The sequence below is a fragment of the Bicyclus anynana genome, chromosome 7 (assembly GCF_947172395.1).
Source record: "Bicyclus anynana chromosome 7, ilBicAnyn1.1, whole genome shotgun sequence".
Lineage (NCBI taxonomy): Eukaryota > Metazoa > Arthropoda > Insecta > Lepidoptera > Nymphalidae > Bicyclus > Bicyclus anynana.
The window spans coordinates 14614275-14629868 of NC_069089.1; the positions used below are offsets into that span (position 1 = coordinate 14614275).

At 36.2% G+C, this 15594-nt stretch overlaps 1 protein-coding gene across 1 annotated transcript in view; it reads left to right on the forward strand.

Moving 5' to 3' along the window:
• The window catches only part of LOC112045230 (cardioacceleratory peptide receptor), a 129188-nt gene that overhangs the window by 107736 nt on the left and 5858 nt on the right, over positions 1 to 15594 (forward strand). Inside the window, exons 3-8 of the mRNA XM_024081334.2 lie at positions 1514 to 1649; positions 5641 to 5744; positions 7259 to 7352; positions 11706 to 11801; positions 12614 to 12814; positions 14046 to 14147. Of these exons, the coding sequence (XP_023937102.1) occupies positions 1514 to 1649; positions 5641 to 5744; positions 7259 to 7352; positions 11706 to 11801; positions 12614 to 12814; positions 14046 to 14147 (733 nt within the window). The remainder of the gene's footprint in view (positions 1 to 1513; positions 1650 to 5640; positions 5745 to 7258; positions 7353 to 11705; positions 11802 to 12613; positions 12815 to 14045; positions 14148 to 15594) is intronic.

A 15594-nucleotide genomic window follows, 5' to 3' on the forward strand; every position in this document is an offset into this window, starting at 1 on the left:
ACCTTTATTGGAATATAAAACTAGTGGTTGTCTGTGAAACGTTGATAGGTACATAATAATAATAACAGTATGCCATTTATTCCCAAATAACACGTACAAAATAATATAATACAAACAGTTATAAAGAACTTAAAACTATCTTAAATTAACAAAACTTAATTCTAAAATAATAAATATTTATTGTAGGTTGATATTATTCATTATTGTAGTGGTTTTATTTGGGTACCCATTTTCGGGTACCTAAATGCCTCTTCCATCATGACCCAATGCTCTTTATCTGCAGCAAGCCTTGTCCATGATAAGTATAGCTAAATATGCTACGAGCTAGCTACGAGATTCAAAAGCGCTGGTTTGAAAAGGAGCTTACAAAAGGATGTTCTAAAAAGATTCTCATAACAAACACAGCGAAGGATTCTTTTTGTTATACTCGTCTCAACTCACAGTACTATTAAGTCTAAAACACATATAGGGCATTCAATTCTCGAGCTACTTTGTCGTTTTATATTTAAACGTTTCACTAAAACAGTTTCTAAAAAACCTTTCGTGACAGTTTTTATCCCAGAAAATAGTTTGCCATGCTTATTGAACAACCACTTTATTACACGATGGAGGTCCTGGGTTCGATCCCCGCCGGGGCAGATTGAGGTTTTCTTAATTGGTCTAGGTCTGGCTGATGAGACGCTTCGGCCGTGTCTAGTTACCACACTACCGACAAAGACGTAGCGCCAGGCGATTAAGCGTTCCGGTACGATGTCGTGTCGTGTCGTGTTTGTTTATCAGGGAGATCGAATCAGAAATGAAGAGATTTGCAGACAAATCAAAGTCACATGGCTCAGTGAGTCGCGAAGCAGGGAACCGCTAGAAGCTGGCGGCAAGAGGCTTATGTCTAGCAGTGGACGTCCATCGGTTGATATTGATGAATGATGATTGGGAAGTAGCTGAATGAGAAAGGAGTAGGATCGTGTATGGTGAAGCGCTCTCAGAAAGACAATCAATCAATCAATTTATTTATTTGCAGATACATGCATTATATATATACAGGTGGTCGGTAGATGTAGATGGTAAATGTATCTTGCCATGCAAATTATTTATTAAGTATTTAATGATTCAAATGACAATTTTACCATTTATTTTCAATTTATGACGGCCGTGTGGTGCAGTGGGTAGTGACCCTGCTTTCTGCATCCACGGCCGTGGGTTCGATTCCCACAACTGGAAAATATTTGTGTGATGAGCATGGGTGTTTTCCAGTGTCTGTGTGTATTTATACATTATATAAGTATTTATATGTAGTATATAATTGTATATTAATATTATAATATCAACTATCTTAGCACCCATAACACAAGCTACTCTGTATGCTTACTTTGGGGCTAGATATTGATGTGTATTGTTTAAGTATATTTTATTTATTTTATTTATTTAATTTACACAATCGACCGGCGATAATGTTGATTACAGTTATAATGACGATGACTCGGTGATAACTTCAAGGTTGTTCGTTTGTCCACAGTCCATCCAGTTCACAGTGATGTGGGTGCTCTTCGTCCTCATCGTGGTACTAAACGCGTCCGTCATAGCAGCACTGCTTTGCACCAACGCCAGGAAGAGCAGGATGAACTTCTTCATTATGCATTTGGCAATAGCAGGTAAACTATTTCATTGATAAATCAAAGTAATTACTATTGCCAGCTTTTAATCTATTTGACATTGATGACGTGCGTGTTGGACCACGCACAGTGTAGGATTCCGTAGATTAAGTTAGCACTTAAATCACTTATGTAATACACAAAAATACCGATAAAGACAGACGGTCGGATGCACGGACAAACAGACGGACGTGGCGAAACTATAATAATATCATTGTGGACTACGGAACCCTAAAAAGCCAAACAAGAATAACCTTATGAAAATTAAAGTGACCCGACAGGTTTTAAAAAATTAAATATAATTTTTTTGAAAAAACATTCAAAAACAAAAAACTTCAGAAAGTGTAAGTAATTAAATCCGTATCACTTAATCATTAATTGAAGTCAACAATTGTTTTTTTTTTAACAGCTTTCCTAAAGGTGCTGATAGACTTGAGCATTAATTTGTAATGAGCATTCGTGCGAACAGACAAATACGAGAACATTTTAACGAGCTATCGAGCAGATTTGCTTGAAATGAATACATCGAATAGCGCTACAATTATCAAGATGTTCGTAGCAATATTTGGCCCTATGCTTGACTCGGTTCGTTATTCAGTTCGACAAATATACTTTGTATTAGAAATATACCTTTATGTTCTTAATTACAGGAAAATGTTAACTAAAATGTTATCTATGTAAAGTATTACATTTTCCTTTGAGTAAGGTTTCTATAGTATAATTAACAGGCAAGGTCAAAGGAAGGGTCAGCCTTGTTTCATCCCCATTGAAAGGGATGACAAACGGTGGGCTATCGACGGTGTCAATGTCATGTTCCCATTTGACCGCTGAGGGGATACGTGATAAATGGTCTAACTTTTTTGTTTGTGTTGATTCAACCATTTTCAAGGGATGGTTTAGGATATTTTAAACAAAAACAAATAGTTATGTTTAAAAGCACTAATATTATTATTATAAATATAAATATAAATAAATAAATATATAACCTACTTGCTATTTTTATACGGCAAGACAACGTTTGTGGGGTCAGCTAGTAAAGCGATAGAGTTTGTCCCGCCATAAAGCACATTCTATATAAACCGCATTTCATACAAACACATATAAATAAAATCGAAGTGTTTGTCTGTTTAAAAAAAAAGTGTTCTAATATATAAAATTCTCGTGTCAGAGTTTTCGTTGCCATACTATATTATACTATTCTATAAAAAGAAATTTATCAGAACAATCTCTAACTACACAACCATACAAGGTAATGTTCATTAAGCGAAAATTATAATTAATGCGTTGCACAAAGTTTCTAAGAACACGCTTCCACGCTTTTAAGGCTGCATATGTATGGAAATTATTCATTCAAGCGTATCCGGTTCATACGTCGCTGCGCGTTAATGCAGCGGTTGGAAAATAATAGAACCTTAGTTGGGATAGAAATGGAGAGTACACACAGGTCAAATGAACAAACCGCAGAAAGTATGCAGTTCATACTGCAACAGTGGTTTATATAACTGTTAATTGTGTAATTAGTTACGGGGTTAGATAGTTTGGATAATGACGTTTCTATTATGCTTCCACTAATTCAAACTTCGCGCCATTGACAACAGACGTTGCACAGGATTTTAGGCAATGGCAACACAGCTTACGTTCACTGCTTCGTCCGCGTACCCCAACCCTACCCCTACCTACCCCTACCCTAACCCTACCCTACCGCTACCTACCCCTACTCTACCCCTAACCTACCCCTACCCGACCCCTACCCTACCCTACCCCTACCCTAAGAAGAAAGGCTATATATTATCCCCGTTTTCATACGGGAACGGGAACCACGCGGGTAAAACTGCGCGGCGTCAGCTAGTTGTTAAATAAGTTAACTAGCAGACGAATGGGGTTATTGTTTAGGCTCGGGGGCTTAGTAACGTTCGTACATTTTAATTCCCTCTATAATGCCTACTCAGCTTTACGAGACGAAATAAAAACAATATTACCAACCATTTAGATAAAAGAACAGCGCGATTATTTGTCCTTTTATGTAAACATTAAACAACAATCCCCATGGAACACGGCGTGGTCGGCTGCGACACTAATAATTTAGTCATGAGATTTGAGAATACCCTAATTAACGAGATAAAGTCATAATTTATATGTAGGCCTTTTTGTTTGCCAACATTGCTTTTTAAAAATATACTTTTAAACTAAACATTTTAAACAGCAAAATTAAACATTACAATCCATGTTTACCGTACAAAAACTTGTTGTTACATTATAAATAACACAGATTACGTGATTCACTATCGATGTTTGTCTGCAAAGGTTATTTTTGGTATGCAATGAGTTGTTACTACCTCTGCAGTAGACAAAGGTGCAAAAATAATTCAGCTTCACCGATCCATAGATAGATCTTTGATCTTTATTCGACTCTCATACAATGTACAGTTTTTAAGCTTTCAGATACAATAATTAGCACTTTATTTTTCCTCACGTTAGTAAACGTTATCAAAATAACGAAATATCAAATTATTTTGGATTTAAGCAGTAATCTTCATATTGTTCACAGCTTCGTGACCTAAATATTGACCTAACAGTAGTCAATTGTCTGCCTAAACCTTGCCGCATCGATCAGGTTTCAGTGAAACCTTGAATGATAAGTACTTCTAGAAATTACTTTCATAACATCTCACTGCCCATACTCGTACGTAATAAAATAACCGATGATTTCTATTCTTAGCGTCCAATAAAAATATAACCTTAGTTTTTGTTGTGTATGATGTTTTGTGAGGAAATCCGGAAAACACAATATGGAAAAACAAGTCAAGGCCTCATGGCTCCGACAGGCTCGGTAGAATAAACTCTACACTTAGGTATATCAAGCGGCTTGCAAGTTGAACAATGGACAGTAGCACATATTTTTTGGGTTTTAACGACGTACGCTAAGAGTTGCTACGAGTTCCCATAGCAACACGTAGACGCCATTACAATCGTGTACGAATTTTTTGATTATTTGAAATTTTTAATGTATCCAGTAATCACGGAAAATGCGTCTAGCTCTTTTGTTTATAAATTATACCATTATTGTATAATGAAAATAGGTTGAGCCGTTTAAAAGTTGTGTGGTTGCAAACATTCACGAGTGCGATCTCAAATGTTCTTAGCTTCGTCTTGTACATATTTGTTTGTTTTCTGTGGCTTCGTTTGATGAAAAAATTGGTTTTCCGGAAAAAAAGTCGTATTTCCATTTCCTAAAATAAGGTCATGGATTTCTTTTTTCGGAAAACCTGACCTTCGGGGATTATTTCAAAATTTTAATTTTATGTTATGGTTCAACTTACTTGCCGGGGTATATACTTTTACATTTAATTTGTTTGGAAGAAAGGAATGTAATATCCGGTCTTGATTTCAAAATAACCCCAACACGAATATAAAATCCATATAGTTTTTCTGTATTCAACTTTATAGTAAACTTTTACACAATTTTTAAAGTGCGAATAATGTAAAATGGCCACCAACCGGACAGTAATGGTACGACATAGATTGTAAATATTTCGCTGTCTAGAATAATATTTCTGTAATTTCTTTACATTATGTTTCATGTCAATTGACAATTTTCCAGAACTGGGTCAAAATGAAAACATTTTCGCTCATGATAGATAGTATGACATTCGTAAATAATAATTTCTATTTTTGTGATACACCAAATATAATGCAGAAATAGAAATGGAACAGTATGTATGTTTTCAGGTTTTCTTTGGTCTAGTGGGTTAGTCAATTTGACTGCACAGTCAATCATGACCCGTGTTCGAATCCTGGGATGGACTATTAAATATTGGAATTTTCAATTTGATAATGATCATCGAGTTAAATATTACCATTCTAAGGGTGCCATAGGCTTCTTGCAAGGACTTCCAAACAAAAAGGTCTATTTCCAACGCCCAGAAATACGACGCTTATAAGAAAAATACGCAGAAAGGCTTAAACTAAAATTATGTAATTTTTGTTCCAGATTTGTTCGTGGGTCTAATATACGTGTTCGTCGATATAGTTCAGAAGATCACCATAGCCTGGCTGGCGGGGGAGTTTCTATGCAAAGTCATTAAGTTCCTACAGGTAGGTGTGACTAAGACGGATGACGTCATACATCATCATTGCCGCGCCATAAATTGAATAGAGATTTTTCGCGACGAAATTCCTGCTGGTATTTTGATAGGTAATAATTCAGTGGAGGTAAAAGAAAAATAGATTTTTTATTACTTCGGTTCGCGGTAAAAGTTATCGGGTTTTTTGTTAACACATTTTTCAGTACCAGCCGGGATTTAAAAGGATAGTGTTTTATACAGTATACACGGAATTAAAAATGTTTAAAAACGTTTTACGTTCTGTGGTTTTAAAGAAGTTTTAGTGAATTTTCATAACTTTTGAATATACCTCGTGTATAAATTTGCCTCGTTGGTTCAGTGGTAAAAGGGAATGCCTATTTGAAGACTTAATATGATTGGTGTGTTTGTTTGTTTTCTTGTTTGTTAAGCTTGTTGTTAACAGAAAAAGTAATACAAAAAAAATAATTCAGCTTCAACGTTACTTCGCCGCTTAAGTAAACCGGCGAACTTATTTAACAAGAAGAGTGATAAAAAAATGGTTTTTTTTCTTGAAAAACATAGGTACTTTTATTATTTAACCAGATCTTTGTAAGAAATGTACATAATAATATGATATATAAATACATCGTATTATTATGTACTTTTATACACACACACACACACACAACCTATACATAGCCAATAGTCTATTACGATAGCCTAATGCGGATTTGCAGACTTCACATACGCAGAGATAAGAAAATTCTCTGGTATGCAGCCTCACGATGTTTTTCCTTCACCGTTTGAGACACGTGTTATTTAATTTCTTAAAATGCACAACTGAAATGTTGAACAAGCATGCTTCGGACCAGATTCGAACCCACACCCTCCGGAATCGGCTTGTGGCGAAAAAGCAGTGACATGTAAGACTTTATAGATACAAAAATGTACTGCTTATCCCGAGTCAATACGAACCTGTGTTGAATAGGGAATTTTCCATTTTGTAAAATTTGTACCTACCAATAGTGCTTACCCTAGTGAAACTATTGTGCACGCCACTGGATGAGAGGTAAAAGAATGAAAAATGCGTTTTTTTCCAAATTATGCCATACGTCACAATATCTCCACCATGTACACCAGGACATCCAGGACAATACCCTGCGATGTGTGGCATAACCCAGAAAATGGCCCCAGCTCAGCACAATGCTACGTGACCATTTGAATTAGGACAGGTAGCGCTGATTTTCAGTTAGAACCACAGATTGGGTAACGCCACGAACACAGCCAATACAACCTTATAATCTAAACTAATACCTACACTGACATTAAACTGAAAAATAAATTTAATAATAAATAACCAAAAGGAAATAAAACCTAATAAAAATATTGTACTATTATTTTAATACATAATTACATATATTATATTATTATAATAAATACATATTATGTGCATACATTCTCAATGGATATATGGGTATTTTACATATATTTTATATTGCATAGGTAGATGGAGGAGTATTCTAATGGTGAAACTCTCGTCCCCAGGCAGTAGTAATGTACGCGTCGACATACGTGCTGGTGGCGCTGAGCATTGACCGCTGCGACGCTATAACGAACCCTATGAACTTTTCCAGAAGCTGTAAGTATCATAAACATTTATACTACAGTTGAACCCGCTTAAGACGATCACGCTTAAAACGATTTCTCGCATAATACGTAATTTTGCGCAAATCACATGCGTGTAATTCCAAATGCGACAAATAAATTACAACAGACAGATCAGGACATCATAAAGGTCTTTATACAAGGTTGCAGGACAAGACAAGAGATGATATCTTAAAGAACAGAAGGACCCTGACAGCAAATGACCCTTGACATGATGCGATTCTAAACCGAAAATTTTGAAGACGCACTGCAAAAGTAAAATTTATTTGAAAATTTCGTAAATGCTAATGCATCAAAATCTTTTTGTCATACCAGAATAAATGTGATTACTTAAAGTAGCATAATTAGGTTGTCTTTACACCATGTTTGTTCATTAGTCGTTATATTTTCACTATCCCCCACCCATATCCCGTATAATACGCTTTCCCGTCTAAGACGCGTTTTTAGTTGGGTCCCTGCGAAATCGTATTAAACGGGTTCTACTGTATTTTCATTAATTAGCATTATTTTTGTAATAACTTCTTATGGGAGGGTAAGCCGCTTAGTGACGTAACGCGTTACGGTGCCAATCTGACTGGCTTCCTTTTCTTACGCATACGGCAGCAGGTATATGTTATCACTTCCGTTGAGCGTCCCGAGACACCACGTTTTTTAACCTTGCCAAAGGGGTGCCATGGTAACTAAATGAACTTTTAGAGCCTATTTGGCATAGCACCGCCTTTAAACTGATCAATAGAAAGGACATAGGAACGATGTTATTTTTCGCTTTTTAGAGTCTTTTTAGCATCTTTGAAGTCGGTTCGATTGTTTTGTTAAGAAGATTTGTTGTAATTTGTTGTATATTAGTGGACGTTGTGGTTTTACCCACATACTTACTTCCTGTTCTCGTGGAATGTTGATATAAAGTATAGCTTATATTATCTGTGTTAAAAGTGCTAATAACGTAGCTGTTCACTGGTGAAAGAATTTTTGAATTTGTTTTTCCAAAAAAACCAACTCACGTTCACATTAATATTACTTAAAACCTTAACTTAGTTTGCTTGAAATTCAGTTCAATGTTAGTACAGAGTCTAAGTAATCCATCTCCATAGGTCAACCAAATAGTTTCAGTAGTTTCCGTGGAAAGGAGTAACAAACATACACACACTAGAGTGATTAATCGTGTATTTATATTTCTTCTTATTAAGGTACTTACAATATCTATATTCAAAGATGAATGATGAAATTCTATATACAAAGTCACTGACATAGCTCAACGAGTTGCGAAGCTGAAGTGGCAATGGGCGGGGCACATAGTTCGAAGAGCTGATGGACGTTGGGGTCCCAACGTGGAATGGCGACCCCGCACTAGTAAGCGCAGTGTTGGTCGACCCTCCACCAGGTGGACTGACGACATCAAGCGAGTCGCAGGGATTCGCTGGATGCAGGTGGCTCAGTATCTTGATGTTTGGAAGTCCCTACAAAAGGCCTATGTCCTGCAGTGGACGTCCATCGGCTGATATGATGATGATGATGATGATGATGATGATGAATATCTATATTAATGTTCATGATATTTTTACCAATCCTGAAAAGGATTTCAGCAAGGCATTTTATTATAGTAATTTATTAAGACACAAAGACCTGAAAATTAGCTTACATTGCGAAGACAAAGTTTCTGGGAATAACATTTAACAAGACTTTTAGAAAATAGACAGTGGCGGAGCTATGTGAGGGCAACGGGGGAAATTGCCCCAAGTGGTATAAAAAAGGGGGCGTCATATAACTCATTACACAAAACAAAATTTAGTAGAAAAATATTCCTCAAAAGTCTGCAGTAATGTTACGCTCGCTCGGTTAGCCATTTCTTTATATAACGCAGCCCACACAATGCTCCTTCACCGCAATGTTGCTCTGTTTGTCCACACACTGCTCTATTCGCGCAAATACGTTATATCACGACGCCACATACTAGTCCTTAGACTCGCGCTCGCGCCGACTTATTAGAATGCAGTAGGCAGGACAAGTAATGTTGCTGAACAACTTTAACCAGAATCGTCGTGTGGCCACATTACTTATTACTTGGGAACTAGCGAGGTGAGTTAGAACACTTCCCTCGATTTCCCACACCATTCGTGTAGTTTATGGTGGGCTGTGGTTATATATTTATCGTCCTTTCAAAGAGGTGTGAAAAATCTTGATTTTTAATCGACTTAAAAAAAAAGAGAAGGTTATCAATTCGTCGGAATTGATAACTTTCGGGATAGTCGGGATCTTTGAAAAATGAAATTTTTAATATGTAATAAAATAAAATTGTTTATTTCAGTAACATCTATCGGTAACAAATAATTAAAGGCTTCTTTTAAGTAATAATTATATAGGGGGGAGGGGGGTATATCCAGTCAGCCCCGAACGGCGATAACTCACGCTACGCCCCTGGTATTAAGTATGTAGCACACGAGTAGCAACGAAGTTAGGACGACAGGCAAATGGAAGTAGGCACCTACATCTTCCTACAAGTTGTAGAAGCTAACTTCGCAATAAGCTACACATAAGTTACTCAAGAAGTTGTAATGTAAGAGTATTAACACGGACGCACACATACACAAATACACGCACTCACACTTGTGTACCAGTACACAGTTGTATTCATTTGTCTAATATTTCACGCTAGTTTCGTTGAATTAACCATGTTATCTGTCTTGTTTCTACATTGGTTATGGATTCCGATGACGAGATCCATGATAAAAATTTCATTTTCTTAATAGATATTTTCAGTGCGAACTTTCAATTCAGAGTTGGGACGTTGGTGGTGTTACAACCGCGTGCCTTGGATAACATGTCTAGCTGTTAATCCTTGTACTAGTACTTGTTACTTGTTGTACTTGTACTTGTTACTGTGTTGTTGTTGTTAGTACTTGTTGTTGCCCTAAGAGCGGTTACTTTCGTTCTTTGTCGAATCATTGGAGACTCTCACTGATCACTGGCTCACAGAGATCACTGACTGTGTGGTCCTATAGTGAGCCCTTAAAATACACAATCATGTAGAAAATTTCACTTAATAACTGGCTAATTTTGCTTTGACAGTTTTCGAATTATTGGTAAAGAAAATTATACCTTTAAATATAGTCCAATATTCAATAAAATCCGAAATTCAGAGCAAATTCAATCTTAAAAATTGAGTTTAAGGTTGAATTTGCAACTGCGACTACTTGAATTGAGTGCCAAAAATTTGTGTTTGGCACTCATTGAGTGGGGACGTTTTTTGGTCGCTGATTGTGGATCCACTTTTTAATAGGAGATCGATCGCCAATTTCTTGTTTAAATATACCTTTAACATCAGACGAAATAGTAAAGGCTTTAATTATAATTCAAGAACAATATACAACTGAAACTATTTGTCAGTGAAAGCTGTACTAAGCCACCGCATACATTCTACCCACACAAAACCTCATCACACGTAGAATAAATCCCAAATAGACAGAGAACGGCTTTTATCTCGAATTCGAGGTGTACAAAGCCATTGCAAAATCCTTGTGGACATGTGACTGATGATATAAGCCTCTTATCTATAAGCTGGTAATTATCTGTATTTGAGTTCCTTTTTGAAATTCCTCTTTGGTTTAGAGGTTAGCAGAGGCATGCACAAGGTTTTGGTTTTTAACAAGGATAGACTTTGTACATAGAAACTGTACCTACAAGATGGAAAATTCCTTTTCCAATATAGGTTCGTAAAGATTTCTAAGGGTACCAAGTGCATGTTTGTGTCTATGACGTGCCTCTGGAATAGCCTTTGTGCCTTTATCGATGATGATGATGATTATCGGTGTTTGGTTCGATTCCTGGCTCGGTCTCGAAATTTTTTTTTCTTTTCAGTAGTATTCCGCGCAGTTGGTGATGTTACCATCGTGAATCTGATACGAGTACCATGTTAAGTAATCCGATAATTAATATTAATGTCTGACTAAACTGTATCGTAGGGCTCATAATATGCTGATCTTATTTTCGTGGGATACTACCCGACGCACGCGATTTCGTCCGCCTTTATACATCCTTAATCCAGCCCAGCTGCAAAATCCGTTCTTAGCGGACGTCTACAATCTGTAAACTACCTCTCTGCCAAGTTTTTAACCGACTTTAAAAAGGAGGAGATTCTTAAATTGAGCGGCATGTTTTTTTTTTTGTACGTCGGTTTCCGAGATTTCATTATGAGTGACTTTTCGCTATCTTATAGGATATTTCTAGAGAAACTCTTACTCAAGTTGTATTAACAACTATACTACTCTATATTTTTTTTTATTGATAGTGTTTAAACAATTTGTTAAATTATTTATTTTATTGTTTTAAGGGAACCGAGCGAGAGCCCTCATCGTATCAGCTTGGATTATCAGCACCGTTTTCTCTATTCCAATCCTCATTCTATATGAAATCAAGGAAGTGCAAGGTAAGTTTACTAACTCTTGAAGTAACTACTCGTAGTAGTAGTACCTACTCGTAAGTATACTTGGTTTTAAAAATTGAAAGTAAATAAATAACACAGGGTTATCTTGGTTATCTTTACTTATTACGGTCACACAATAGTACCTACACATACTTTCTATCATTAAATTGAGCAAAATAATATATTATGATAACTTTACTGAAAAAAAGTTTTATCGATTTGTACACGACAATAGTCCAATGGGGCGGGGATCGAACCACCTCTTCTCGGTGATGACGCCTTTACCATGGAACTTTGAGGCTTGACTTGGAATTAAAAGAAAGATAGATATTAGGAAATTTTAGCAGACTCAGAAGTGATTACAAAAATAAGAAAAAAGAAAACTAATGTCGAACAAAGGTTATGATTCACAAGATTTGTCAGGACAACTTAATTAACAAATCAAACTGTAACCAAAATAAAACCCTAGAATGGCAGAGAATGACCTTGAGTGAAGTCATACACTTGTGAACGTTGTGTGTAGGGTTATAGGATCCTTCGACTTTTAACAAACAATCCCCTTTTCCACTCAAGTCACTCTCCCCGCCTATCCCAAGTAACCCATAAAGAATTACACAACAAGAGAATCAAGAGATGTGGACGGTTCGAACGCCACGAGCACACTGAAGCCGTCCGTACCGCAAGTCGTTACAACGCGGCGATAACAGAAAGATGACACACTAATCTTTCGAGTTTTATAAGAAACTCTTGAACGTTGAGTTCAGATTTAACCAAATTTTTCTACCTTTCTTTATATATTTCGTGTGTAATTTCAGGGCAACTTCAATGTTGGATAGAGTTGGGAACAGCGCGCAGGTGGCAGATCTGGATGACGTTGGTTTCCATCATGATATTCGTGTTACCAGCGTTGGCCATCGCTGCGTGCTACGCCGTCATCGTGCTGACCATATGGACCAAGAGCAAGGCGGTGGTCATGAGCCCGCCTCTGAACAACAAGAGAGGGAAAATGAGAACCGGTAAGATTTCAATCGCTTTTTAAGCTAGTTTAACTATAATCTAAGAGCCTAAGGTATTCAGATCTTCGTTAATTTATAAAAGCTGTAGAGGTTTTGAAGATTACTGCACTGTGGGTTGATGTATTGATTTTGCGAACCTTTGATTTTTTACCCGACTACGGCGAAGCCAGAAGGGTAATGTTTTGGCAGTTTATGTATTTCGAATATGGTGTTGTGCGTATGTTCAGTTCAGAACAGTATAGTACGTTAAAAGTTATCTACATGATAAAAAAATATTGAGGTATATATTTTAGTGTCTAACTTCGCAAGCTCCGAGATTCTTGACATCAAAAATTATTATCAAAAATGTTAAACCGAAATAAAGTTTACTAGCGGACGCCTGCGACATTCTTTAGTTATTTATGTACATATGTATACAGTAGCTTAAAAACAAGTTCTTTCATAAAAAGTAGACTCAGTCAAAGATGTACGTTTTCAATTCTGATTCTAAGTTTTTCGTAAACAAAAGAAATGTAAAGTACGCTCGGGAGGGCTAAAAGATTTATACAACGTCTGGATTTTTTTTTAAATAAATTCACAAAGTTATAACAGTCGGTGAGACTTATAAAGTAAAACTTTCTTGGCAGTTAAAAAGGTAACGGAGTTTTAGTCAGCAGATGAGAGAGAATACTCGTAGCGCAGTGACTTTGTTAATGTAGGTAATACGAAACAGCTTGTATTATAACTTTTATTGCTTGTATAGTGATTATATTGTAATTTGTTTATCTGTTATATTGTAAGTCTGTACTTTGTATGCGCTTTGGCATAGCTGTAAGCATACTAAGGATATATAATAAATAAATAACGTGACTATCGTTAGCCGTTCACCGTTATTAGCCGTGATAGTCCAGTGGACATGACCTCTGCCTCTGTTTCCAGAAGGTGTAGGTTGAATCCGGTCCGGGGCATGCACCTCCAACTTTTCAGTTATGTGCATTTTAAGAAATTAAATATTACGTGTCTCAAACGGTGAAAGATAAACGTGAGAGAAGACTCGTGCTGGACAGTGAGCCGAATATGGGTTTTTAATGATCCAATAAACATATAGGTGAAGGTCGTTTCTAATCTTAGGCTAATACATTAAACCACAACCAGAACCGGTATTGGTAAGTTGTCAAAAAATTCCGCAAATATGGCAGGAATCCCGGGAATCACATTAAAAACGTTTAAAATTAACTTTTTCTCTTTCCAGGGCAGGTGGAATGCGACCCAGATTCAAGGCGCGCCAGCTCTAGAGGATTGATACCGCGCGCCAAAATCAAAAGCGTCAAAATGACTTTTGTTATTGTTTTCGGTGAGTTGTGTTATTGTGTTATTCTATTCTGAAATACTTGTTTACGTATCCTTTATTGTTAAGATTATTGCTTCTTGCATTCTGCTCAACCATCCGGATTTATTGTGGGGTTTGTTTGGATTTGGGCTTTAACATTTTTTGTAGATTTCGCGAAAATGCCGTTATTTTAGAAAAAATATAATATGACTGGTACATTTTTTCGAAGATTCACTTTTAGTCTTCCATTATTTCAAAAAAACACTTTGTTATCCAAAAAAATAACTAAAAATTTATTTGTAAGCAATTATCTCACACGGTGGTTACCTACGTCTATATGTTGTCTGATACATTTTACATACGTATACATTTTAATTCAGGCAAAAAGGTGATGTATTTTATTCCATTCCTCGGAATTCTACAAAAATCGATAGGCACGGGCTAAATTAGATTATCGGGTAGTTGATAAATATTGCTTAATTTATAATGTTTTTTACTTTTATTTATTTATTACTAGCGGACGCCCGCGACTTCGTCCGCGTATTTAAAAGTAGTCTATGTGTTAATCTAGGCTATAATATATTAATACCAAATACCAAATTTCAGCTAATTCGGTTCAGTAGTTGAGGCGTGAAAGAGTAACAAACATTCATATCATCAAAATCATCAAATTTCTGGAAACCATGGATTTTTTCGGGATAAAAATTATAAATATAAATAATCCAGAGTAAAATCTATTTCCATTCCAAATTTCAGCTAAATCGCTTCAGTAGTAGCGGCGTTATAGAGTAACAAACATTCAAACATCCATACAAACTTTCGCGTTTATAATATTAGTAGGATAGTAGGATAATAAAAACACTTTTTGGTCCTTTGACGTCCTGAAACTCATTGTTCTTAATAAACGCTCCAGCAAAAAAGTTAAGTGTGTCTGCGAAATAACCATTAAACTCTACAAACAAAACATCCAGCATATTGTAGCAGAATGAAATAACAGATTAAAAATAAAAGTAGTTTATCTGTTGCTATCAAACAAACTGATGTTACGAATTTGGCAGACAACATTCTGGCGGCGCGTTTTATAAAACGATCGGCCTCAATCCGGTTCAAGATCAAACATATTTATCTCGATATTTATAGTTTTTTCAGACGCTAACCTCAACTTCCTGAATGGTTTAACAGTTTAGTTATAATACAGTTAAGAAACGTCTGTCTTAATGCGACAGGGAAATCAATGTTTTAATTTTTAGACGATGTCAAATTATATTAAATTGATAGCAAAGTCGTGATAGCCCAGTGGATATGACCTCTGCCTCCAATTTCAGAGGGTGGGTGGGTTCGAATCCGATCCCGGGCATGCACCTCCAACTTTTCAGTTGTATGCATTTTAAGAAATTAAATATCACGTGAAGGAAAACATCGTGAGGATACCTGCATACCAGGGAATTATTTTAATTCTCTGTGTGTGTGA